This window comes from Amia ocellicauda, chromosome 8 (genome assembly GCF_036373705.1).
Source record: "Amia ocellicauda isolate fAmiCal2 chromosome 8, fAmiCal2.hap1, whole genome shotgun sequence".
NCBI lineage: Eukaryota > Metazoa > Chordata > Actinopteri > Amiiformes > Amiidae > Amia > Amia ocellicauda.
In genome coordinates this window covers 32,409,455-32,422,082 of record NC_089857.1, presented here as the reverse complement: position 1 = coordinate 32,422,082, position 12,628 = coordinate 32,409,455, and the positions used below count along the sequence as shown (strand labels likewise).

General features: G+C 32.6%; 1 protein-coding gene across 3 annotated transcripts in view; it reads left to right on the top strand.

Moving 5' to 3' along the window:
• Positions 1 to 12,628, top strand: part of ntrk2a (neurotrophic tyrosine kinase, receptor, type 2a) — a 72,423-nt gene that overhangs the window by 17,380 nt on the left and 42,415 nt on the right. For all 3 annotated transcript variants that reach the window (XM_066711072.1, XM_066711073.1, XM_066711071.1), the window contains one exon: positions 572 to 671. In XM_066711072.1, the coding sequence (XP_066567169.1) occupies positions 572 to 671 (100 nt within the window). The remainder of the gene's footprint in view (positions 1 to 571; positions 672 to 12,628) is intronic.

Sequence of the window (12,628 nt, the reverse complement as noted above, 5' to 3'; positions counted from 1 at the left end):
GTAATTATTTACATTATTTATTGGTTTGAAACATTATACATTATTTGTTAGGGTTTATTTAATGACCCAAAGAAGAAGGCCACCATGCAAATAAAGCATTAACACCATACTTGTAGGAACTGGCAGAATTATTCTGGTCTCAGGCATTCAGTCAACGCTACAAATCTGACAGGCTTCCTTTTGTTTGTTATGCACTTTGGACCTGGTGAAAGATTAAAGGAACTTTAAAACTATAGCACACCACTCTATATACTCTAAAAAATAACAAGCCGATTGATGTACTACAAATCCCACAGAAAATATTGGTTTTATGGCATACCTTTTAAGAGCTGTTCTTTAATTGAAGATGGAAGATGAAACAGGTAATGCAACTTGCTTGCCTCAACCTGAAGAGTTTTTTTAAATTATTTATATATAAATCAATGTCATATATATATACATATACATAACATAGAGGGTTTCAATATGTAAAATAATTTTGTGATTTTTTTTTTATTGTGGGACAGCCATTGAAATATATAAAGTAAAACTGTAATACCTGAAATTAATATTCTACTATTTCTTTCCTCAGGTGTACGTAGTAGTGGGAATTGCTGCTGTGGCTTTTACAGGATTTGTACTGATGTTAATCATACTCAAATTCGGAAGAAACTCCAAATTTGGTATTAAAGGTAGGAAATGTTTTCACCTTTTTAATTCCTGGGTTTTGTTTAAATACATGACAGATTAAGTTGAAAATTGAGTGGAGTTCTTAAATTAAATTAAATACATTTGAAGCACTATTAAATGCAATTGAAGCCAACAATTTGCCTCTGGGCTGGCAAAAAATAAAATAACAATGTAGTGATATTTTTTCTTGAACTTCTTGAAATATTAATGATATTTACACAATGCAGCTCAGTTCAGATAAAACAAAAGATTAGACATTTTTAATGTGGCTTTTAAAAAAAGTCTTTGATTTATTAAACATGTCTGTGTTATATTTTCTAACAAAATATTTACTAACATCATTTTTAATATATACTTTGAATTATGATTTCATAATTTCCAATTTCATACTACCTTAGATGCCAAGATTCAGAACCTGACTACTTGTTGAGGTCTGTTTTAGCTTCACAAGTTAGATGTTGAAATTAGGATATTTCATTATTCAAACAAAAAAGTAAGGTAGTCTGTCAAAAGTTGGTGATCTCTAATGAACCCAGTTTGATGCCATAAAGTTGTGTTTCTGCCTCAGAAAGAGTAAAAAAAAAATTCTGTGTCAGTGCTAAGCACTTAGTCCAGTGCTGTGATATTTAGGATGCTGCTATGCTGACACTACCATGTCCGTGAAGAGAAATTAAAGAACAAAAGGAATCTTCTGATTGGGGTTTATTTAAATAAACAGCAGTTGATAATATACACTAAATTAATCTGGGTAATAGATGCCATCATTATGTTTTGGTCAGTCAATTCAAACAAGTATCTATTTTAACAACACCCCCCCCTTCACCAGTGATTTGAAATGGAACTAGTAAAGGAACTGGAAAAGGGATTTGAAAAACTTGTGATGAGGTGTTATGTATTTTTTTAAATGTATCTATCTATATATGTTATTGTAACAGATGTTTAGCATTGAATCATAATTCTTTCACAGTAAGAAAAAACAGGAATGTTTTAAATAGTACAACGAAGACAGAGGGTGTCAAAACCCCTGCGGCCAACTTCCGCCCTCCCCCTCGTGTCAGGGGAGCTTGTTTTGGTGTAGTGGGTTTATTGCTTGTTTGGGTTGTGTGGATCAGGCGCTTGGAGGTGTACCTGAGATGGTAGTTCAAAGCTGCGGTCTGACTGTTGAAGCCACATTCGGCATATGTGATTTTACAAAATTGTTTTACTAGTCCGTGGTGGATGTTTCTGTTTTTTTGAGTGAACTTTTTTTTATTTTTTAGAGCTGCATAACTATTAATTTGTGGTAACTCTCTCTTTAATTATAATTTCATTTTCAAGTGACTTTTGAAGATTTAAATTATTTCAATATAGGAGTATCTTTGAGGATTAATTTGGAGTAAGTCCATCAGTGTTTGTCATATTCATTTTTAACTGTACCTTCTAGATTTCTCTTGGTTCTGTTATTTTAATCCAGTTTTTCTCAGACATTTATTTTGTGTTTGATAACATCTTCCCAAAAGGAGTGTAAGTGATTTTATTTCTTATTTACATTAGCAAACCTATTTGAGTATCTTTGTTAAGGGGACTATAAGGAATTTACATAAAATAGTAAATTATATGTACTGCTTCAGGCATATTTGAAAAGCAAATCAGATGCTTTAATCCCTGGTTGCAAACAATCTTAAAGGTTTCCAGAATGGCTACATTTTAATGGTTTGGTTAAGTGATTTATTTGGACTGTTCAGATTTGTTCAGATACAAAAAAGGAAATCAAGGCTTCCAAAATTGTCATCTATAATTTCTCTTATAATTTCAGATGATGTATTTTTTCCTCTTTATGTTGGCGTTAAATGGACAGATTGTCTGTTAAATTTGAAAGTGAAAAATGAGATTTCAATGGAGCATCAGGTTCTATTTTTAAATGCATGTCTATACAGGCCACTTATCAATTCTATCAGCAGAAGCCCACAATCCTATTAGAGCCAAGCACTCTTTTTGTTGTGGCTGTGTAAAGCAATCTGGATTAGATTTCACTAGCACTAAGAAATTTTCACCTTGAACTAGTAGATTTACTCCCTCTAAATTTACTTACAAGGGGAATGACGTACTAAATGGTTTGAACAGCACGGTCTGTTTGAAGAATATTGCTTCCATTGAATGACCTCTCATCAAAATGTGTTGCAATAGGACAATTAAGGGCTTTGTTTTAAAAAGCTGTGACATAAAAATAGGTGATCTTTAATTTGTATGTAATAATGCATATACACAATGTACAGCATCTGTTTAAATACAGACAAGCTCATCTGATCTCATTCTAATTTTAATAAAATGTTACAAATGTTCCCAACGATCTAGCCTCATATTATCAAACTCCAGCCATTTATGAAGGAATGCAGGGAAGTGAGAAGAACAATCCTCCAACAAAACAGCAAGGCCTAGTTAATATCAGAAACATTATTTATTTTAAAAAATAATATTTAAATCCATCAAACACTAGATCTTATATTGTACTAGCAAGATAAATAAGGAATGAGCTTCCAAAAGCTGTCCAAACATTTCTCATTTTTTTGTGGAGCTGTTTCTCTCTTCCCTCATTTATCTGTGTTCTGGAGGACCTGTGTTATTTGGTCTCATTGTTTCAAAGACAATAACTTGACAGTGGATTAGAGGAATGAGACCTGCTGTAATGCATTAGACAAAGTGCATTTTATGATCCAGCATTTTGCCAGTATTTTGTTAGTACGACCGGGTGTGTGGGTGTAAGTCTGGACAGAGGGTATTGGAAGTACACTGGAGTGCAGTAGAAGCATTCTTATTAATGATTCAGGAGGACTGGTTTCAGTTTTCCCTCTGTTCGAAGGAGTGCTGGCTGATCAATAAATCACTTTCAAGGTCACAAGCGTCTTCACATGTCCCTCAGTGTCTTCCAGAGCACTTTAGTACTTCACATGGGTAATGGTTTGGATAGGTTTTCATAGGAGCGTGACAGAGTCTTTGCATTCTGCAGAGATGAGAGGTTCTTTACCTTAGGTGAGCAGAAAAGCAAATACTCACTCATCTGTTTTTATATTGCCATGATGATTTACTGTTTTAATGATACCTTTTTTTCATGTGGAACAAGGGGCACCTTCTACACTCATTTTCAGGCTAGATTTTATCACACTTGTATTTTGGATACTGTGAGAACATCTACAGGAATGCTTTTATAGTACGTTAGAGGAGTCACAGGGCACCTCACAGCTATGCTTAGAAAAAGTGGCTCCTTAAGAGTTGATAGTGGTCAAAGTGTTTTCTGAGTGTTATTGCAGGGTAAGGTGCATAAGGCATGGTCTCCTGTCTGGAGTTTAATCTGTCATTCAAAGCACATCCATAAAATAATGTGATACAATATTGCAAATCCACAGTCACGTCTTATGCTTTCCTCATGCTTTCTCAACCTCCTTATATTACTTAAATATGTTTTTGTTTGTAAGGTTACTTTTTAAAAACTGAAACTAGTCAATTTTCTATAACATTTTTTTTTTTATAAACTGATTAATTTAGGATTATGTAAAATGGAAAATAATGTAGTAAATGAATCTTACCAACTATATAATTATATATTTTTAATCTTATTAAGGGCTATGTTTATGCTTTCATTTATTTAAATTGAGTATGCTTTCAATATTGCCTGCATGGTTGATAATTTAAACATGTTATTAATTAATTTAAATATTCTGGATAATCTTACTGCATACTTCTTTTTCTATTAAAACAAGATATGAAGAACATTTGTTTGGATCATACAAGTCCAGTCTGTAAAGTGGTGCCTTTTTCTAAACATCAGAGACTTGCTAGATAGTTACATTGATTTCTCTCCATGCCAAAAGTGGCATTTCCAAGGACATTAAAAGTACGTGCTCATCTTACTAAGTAGAATATTTGTAGCAATACAATTCATATTCTTTTTCATAGTACTAAAGCAGATGATTGTCTTTTTTTTGCACCAAACAAATCTCATAACTGATTTGGAATTTAAGCAGTGTATCAAAAGCTAATCTCCTGACATTTTGCCATTAAATAGTACCTATTGGTCAAGCCTTCAGTTTCAACTCACTGTGTTTAAAAATAGACCGATAACTAGCCTGGGATAGCTTTTCCCCACCTCAGCAAATATATGAAGTGAGCTGTACAACTGATGTTAAGTTACAAGCACATTTTGTTCTACAAAGCTCTTAGAATGTAATTAAGTGAATAGCATCTTGCTTACGAGCTTTGACTTCTCAGAGACTTACTGGAAGCCATAAGCACACATTACTGAAATGTTTGATTGAGCCTTAGTCATAGTCAGACAAAAGGGTAGCGCCGGTGCTGAAATCATCAGAAAGCAGGAGAGATGGTTAATCATCTTCTCTTCCTATTCTGGAAATGTCAAATTATGGCTTACTTACTGCTGCAAGTGAAGTGTGTTATCCAATGTTAAACTGACTTCATACGTACTACATTAATGTACTAAAAAATGTATTCGGCCACTGTTTATTTTTGAATGAATCGTCAGGTGATTGCATTATAATTGCTTCTCAAGTGCTTCTCATGGCTATTTCTGGAAAATACCTGTATAGGCAACAGTGTGGAACTGATACACACATATATATATATATATGTGTGTGTGTGTGTATGTGGTTAAGTCACAACTAACATATCGTTTACATATACATGCATAAATGCAATTTCTATTTTGTAAAAAAAAATCCCTGAGGAGAAAAAGCATATCAACTCTGCCTCTACTTTGTCTTAGCTATACTGGATTGTAGATAAAGTGTGCCCTTCATCTTGTATATATTAATGTCTTTGTGTTCATGTGGTTCTCAGCTGTTCCTGGGCCCTTTTCAATAAACATCTAATGAGCAGTGCCCCTGAACAAAGACTAAATCTGACACCCTGTGGGCTTCGGTGCTGCGCTCTGTACACACCTCTGCACACCTGCATAACTTGAGCCCTGGCTGGAGGGATATAAATCATTCCTCAGCATTCAGTAATTAAGTAACATAGTTGAGATAAAACACCATTTGTTCTTGGGTAGCTGGTTTAAAAGATGAATACTAGATGGTTTGAAAGATTGGTAAACCCTGTTTGTTCTCATTGTCAGAATGCACAAGAAGGTAAAAGCTCTTATTCAGAAACGGATATGTGTACCTCTACATTTAAGGTTTTCTTCCCTTTTCTTGAAATGCACTGCTCAAAATAGCTGCTGATGTTAAAATTATTAAAATTCTGAATATATAATTTTATTTTGTACAATGAAACTCCCAAACCAGCAGTACAACATCTTAAGTTAAAACACTTCCAAGAAAAGTCTTATAAATCAATGACATGAAACACTACGGATAATAAATCAGAGTTGTGCAAGATTTCCAAAGACTTCCAGGAAAATTTACTAAGTTGGATCATTCTGAAAATTAATTATTTAAATACATTTGAACCTCAGTCCTCAGCGTAAATACAGCTGTTGTAGCAGAATCTGTTTTTAATAATAATAATACTATTAATAATAATTTGATATAATTGTGTGCTCTGCAGAATATCTCAGTGTAATGCAGCACATGACATGCTTGTACCGAATCACAAACTTTTTCAGGGCCGTATAGCCACTTGATATTCATTTACTTTACCATCATCTGGTTTAGTGAAATATTATTTCAGCATAACTTTGATTGACAAGGGACATCATGAACCATGTGCCCACTATCAACTTTTTAAAATGCCTTCTGTTGTCTTCTGTTTAAAAAAAATACATCAAATAATATTTTGCAGTTTATTGTAAGAGATACATACAATATATTTAATAAACAAAATATATGACCAAACTAACTTTCTGATTACTGTAACAGAGTGACTTAAAATGATCAAAATCAAAGAAAAGAGTTAGCTACAACATTGACAACTTGACTTACACTTACAAATTAGGGCAGATTGAACAGTGTGCCTCCTGATTACTTCACTCACTGAAGGAAAGGAAAAGGTGTCATGAAGTTGCTCTTTAACCTTCAGTTGGTTGTGGGTGTGTGTGTAAGTGAAACAGATGTATTTTTTGTCCTGTTTAATAAGCAGCAGTTACCTGAATGATAAACTTCAAAATAACAGACTGACTCACACCAGCCGAGTCCATCGTATGTCTTTCAAAATACCCGTAGTGAAAAAAGTTAGACAAACAGAATAGATTAGATCAGATTAGACTGAAAGGATCTACTACTCAGGGCTATATTTCTGCTATACAGGCTTAATCTTCAAAGGTCTTCCTTATCTAGAAGCACTGTACAAAAAACAAACAAAAGCAAAAATATATTTGGGAAATCTTTTATCCCCTGGCAACTTATTTTCCCCAGAGGCAACTTTTTGCTACGGTTTAGTTTTGAAACATAGACCTCTGTTACTTCTCTTAAGGAAAACACAGTCCTTTTGACTATCTGGCCCATGGTCCCTTTCTAAGGAAAAGACTGTCCACTAAAGATGACTTAGTTAAACTATATAATACCATACTGGGTTGTCAGCATTTATCTTGGTATTGGACACAACATGTTGAGCCTTTGAAAATATAATCAGCTACAGTTTATTATTACAGTAAGAAATACATGTGAACTGTGTTTGTGCTAAAGACAACAACTTAGGAATCAGGAATAGGTCGTGTGCTGAATGAGATAAACCATGTTCAGTAGAATTCATGTAAACATGCATTTTTGAAGGTTGTCTTGTATATGGTTTTTAGAATAACTTAGGGTCATGATGCTATGTGGCAAACATAAGTAGAAATGCAGTTCTCTTGAGCAACAGGGTTTATGGTTCGGTTTGTCCTTGTTCAACAGAAATCAATATAGAAACTGATAAAGCACTGCAGCCCTGCAAGGAGGAAATATCTATTGAGCATTCTTGTGGAAGCCACAGGGATAATGGATTAGTACAAGATGCGTGCAGTGCATCCCTTCAAAACAGCCAGCAATAAAGGTATTTCTCATACTAGATATAATAATGCAGTAATAATGAAGCATGTTCTAAATAACACTAATAACGCATGATTACTAACACTAATACACTAATACAATCTACTAAAAATACAGATATTATTAACATAGGTATCTTCATAAAGAGAAAGATTTCAGCAATGCTTAAATGACAAATCTGTATTATACAGTACTGTAATGGAGAGTGGGGAGTCAAGGTTTCACTGGCTGAATCTTCAACATCGGGCTCCTCCAGTGAATTGAAAATCCGTGTTTTACAATGAACTGTCATGTATCATGCAATTTTACACAGGAAAAGCGAGGGTTAATATGGTACTTGCTCTATGGCCAAAGTATCTTCTTTATTATGTTATTTTCTCCTATGTTATGGACAATGGTCTGGGAATCAGCATTCACAGACTATACTGTTGAGTGAGGTAGCGCACAGTAAAGGATTTGAATATAGATATTTTGCAATTGACATTACTACACACACTTATTTGTGTTCCAATATATATTAGTATATATCTATCTATATCTAGTTATCTGTATCTCTATATAATCATCATCAGCAGGAATTCAATCCACTACTAGATGAAGGCCTCCCCAAGATGTTTGCAATTGTTTCAGTCTATAGCTTCTCTTTTCATCTCTCTCTCTCCCTCTCACTCTCTCTCACTCTCTCTCTCTCTCTCTCTCTCTCTCTCTCTCTCTCTCTCTCTCTCTCTCTCTCTATATATATATATATATATATATATATATATATATATATATAAATAGTTAGTTTACATACAAAATATAATTAATACAGAACAGTTTTTATACAATTAAAGAAATACTACAGTCACTGTTTTTAAATGGTGATTGATGACCGTTTCCAGTAATTAATGACAATCTCTAAAGATGCTGGAAATCCATACGCAGACGCATCATCATTCTTGTCAAGGGTAGGCACAGACAAATCAAGTGGATGCTATATATGAAAACAGCAGTACAATGTCAATAAAGCTGATGTTGCTAGTCTCTTCAACAAGGCCTGAAAAAACAGACAAAGGAAGAACATTTTTCACTGTTTACAGCAAGCTGTTGCCATGGTTTTCAGCTTCATTAACAGCAGAGAACAAATGTGAATCATAACCTATATGTGTGATTATGAAGTTCTAGCTGGTTGCCACTGGATAAGGAAGAAAAACATTCTCACATCACAATTCCTTGACTGAAATTAAAAATCTTTATATGGAACATTGATGGTCCAACTTACAGGGCCATTTTTTAACAATACTGATACCTTACCAAGAAAGGTAAACCATTTGCTCAAGTATATGATTAGTATCCATTTCAAAAGGAAATATAACAGGAGATATGCTTAAAGGTCTAATTGCTCGATCTTTCTGAAATAAAAGTGCTTTTCATTACTGTTATATTTTAATATACCCATCCATTTTATGTTTAAAATGTATAATCCTCAGCAAAACAGAAATATTAATATTATAATTACAGTGAAATGCTCTATATGCTGATATCTATGGTACCATGTACTATTTAGAACATGTGTCCCGTGCTATAAAATCCACACAGAATCAAATCATTCATTTTTGTTCATATGTGCTGCCTCAAAATGTGGATCTGTCATTTGCACATATTTTGTCTAATTTCACCTGTTTTGTTTATCTGACGGATATGGAAACAAGCTCACTCAATGACACAACACAGGCCAGCCGTTTTTGTGGCTATGAAAATTGTTGAAAAGACAGCAAATTATTGCACAATCCTTTCAGTTGCTAACACAGATAAAGTGGAAGCCTTTATTCATTATAAAATACATAGTACAGATACAAGAACTCTGGGATAGACTACAGAAGTTGTGTTTCATTGTGATTGCACTGACTAGATTGGGCAAAAACATTGCAGTAAATTGCATGCAAAGCATATTACTTGTTGAATTTTCTTTTGAGATGGTTTAATAATAATATGAATTAGTATTCAAATGCAAAGCAACAATAATCATCTCTCTCATGATAGAGGGGTCTTTAATTTGTATCCTTTCTATCCAACTTATTATCCGAAAGTATTTATCCAGTTTCTCAGGCATTTGAAGATGTATGGATCTGAGTTACCTTCTCTTTATGTTTTACTATGATATTGTGTAGCTTCTGTTTTCATAAGGAATATGGAAAAAAAAACATAAGACTGACAGCTTTGACCTTGTGCAAAACCTTTGACAAGAATGTTGTGCATTTAATCTTTATTTAAATTAAACACAGTTTTTGTTGGCTTCTAAACCAAAGCCAAGTTAATTTCAATTTCTTCTGAGTACACTGTCATAACCTACTGTTTGGACAATGGGCAAGACAAAATATATGTTGATGGCCATCTTTAAAACTTATGAATATTGATATTACTCTTGCCATGTTACTTTATCTATCTATCTATTTATCTATTATGGGCTTCACCAGTCATTTTATTTTCTGTGGAAGATTTTTTCACACTGCAAACAAAGCTTGTGCTCATTGGATGTGCAGTAAGTCAGGCAAGCTAAGCAAGCAGATTTTCTTCACTTAGTGAGTCACACCAAATGGCACAGGACTAAAAGAAAATAAATACATTTTCTGCTGTAATATCTGGGGGATGTTTTGACTCTATGCTTTTAAAAAGAAATTAATGCAAAAGGAAAATTCTGTTGATTTTGAATAATACAAAAAAAATCGATAATCTATTTTTGCAATATAGTCCTTTTCAGCCACTGAAATTATATCTCCTTATCAACTATTTCCTCCGACATCACTATGTTTAATGCAGTAAAACATGATTAAATATATAACCCTATTTCAAATTGAATTATTTTGATTAAATTGATTAAACCAAATATTATAATGTAGCAATTTAAGAATGGATGGCATTCCATAGAATAATGATTCAGACCAATCATTCTATGTTTGTTATGAACATTTGAAAGTACCTGGGAGATTAAACATAATTCTTACAGAAGTTAAAAATGCTTTACCCAAAGTGCAGGATTTGGTTTTGCTGATTTATTAACTGCTTGCAAAATACAAACCAGGACATTATATCATTTGTTATTGGTTTGTGTCCTGTGTGGAATAACGATTCATGTTACATTATTATGTCAAACAGTTACAAGACTTAATTGGAAATTTAAATTTAAATATTCAATGTGTAATATTCTTATCGGTGACAGTAAATACATAAAAAGACCATCAATCACCAACTTCACTGGTTTATGTGAAATTACAATTCAAATTACATTTGTAGAACTTTGACTCTAATCCTCATAGATATAGATAAATAAATGGATGGAGGAGGTGATATACAGTAATTGGATGAAAGAAACTAAAACAACAAATGATTAGGAGTTAAAAGGAGTTAAAACAGTGCAGAGAAAGTACTAAGGCCAATGAATACAGTATTGCTTTTGTTTGCATATATATATTTTGGTAAATTATTTTTTCTTTTCTTAATTTCATTTCTAAATCAAACATAATGCATATCATAACATTAGATAAAAAAAAGACATCTGTTTTAATATTTATGTTGGACAGGTCTGTGGTTACACCCTTCTATGAGATCATCTATTTGTGGTTCTCTCTTTAATGGAAATGTACTTTAAAAAAATGAACTGAACTTAACCTAAGCTCCACTCTTAATTAAAACACTTTACAAATAGCTGGGCACTTTTTTTGGTTATTCGTTGAGTTTCGACAACTAAATAATATTAATTAAACAAAAACATTTAATTCATTTCATTTCACCCTATTCAGTTTGACATCTTATTTTACCTGTCAATCCTTGTTTCCTTTATTTGTTTATTTATGTTCTGTCTGTGTCTCTTTTAGGTTTTGTTTTATTTCATAACACTCCAGTGGATGGTTTGATGAATAAGCAATGAGAGAGCCTAATTCACTGGGTGGTTGGATCTGTAAGCTACACTCTAGACAGAGGACGTGCTGCTTTAAATACTGGTCTTGTGTATATGCTGTTTTGTAATGTGTTCTTTTTAAACTAATATTGTCTTTTTGTGCCATGAATGGGGTCTGTAGCTCTCACAATAATCAGCAAATTTATTTTTATTTCAGTCATGAAAAATTGGGTAGTATGTAAATTCAAGTATTTTTTATTTTTTAATCATTTATTTTTTCTATTTTATAATTTTTCAGTACATCTAATCAAAAACAAGGTCACGAGTCATTATAATTCTTTAGGAACTGGGTGACATACATTCACTCGGTCAATAGGGAACAAACCTTGTGTGAATTGGTTAAAAGAAAGTGGTTTAACATTTCACATGCGATTATTCTATCATTTTAGATGCAAATACAATACAAGAAGCATTGTTTATATTTTCTAATATATATATATTAAACATACTTTTGTTTGAAATATAAAATAACACATAAAAAACAAACAGGCAACACAAATAAGTGTTTATGTGGACATGGATTATTAAAAACATTTTATTTGTAGCAGGCAAAAAGAAAAGTAACATTTTTATATCGTAATTGTTTAGCACTATATTTTTATATTCACTTACATTTGTAAACATATTTTTTAAAAGCTAATAAAAAATAGTACCTAAAACTGACTGTGTTGTGTAATCTCTGTTGCATTTAGTCAAATTATGTATACAGTGTTTAACCTATTTGTGTTCTGTGTGTGTTTAAATATTTTAAATGTTTATTATTATTCATCCAGATCCCTTCAAAATAAGTTTGCATGGTAAAGATTTGGAGCATGACCCTCACTCCATCTGATTTCCCAACACAAATAATTTCAAATATATTAGACATATATTAACCACATTGAAATAAACTACTTTACTGTTAATTATAAAATTGCCTTCAACTGTTTAAAACATTTTCGATGATTTTATGATTCAATTTGTTTACTCAATGTGTTAACAATAGGAACTTTATTCCACTTTATTCCAATATATTGTCTGCTGCTGTGTGTAAAATTCACACAAAACTATTTTCTGCTTCAAGTGA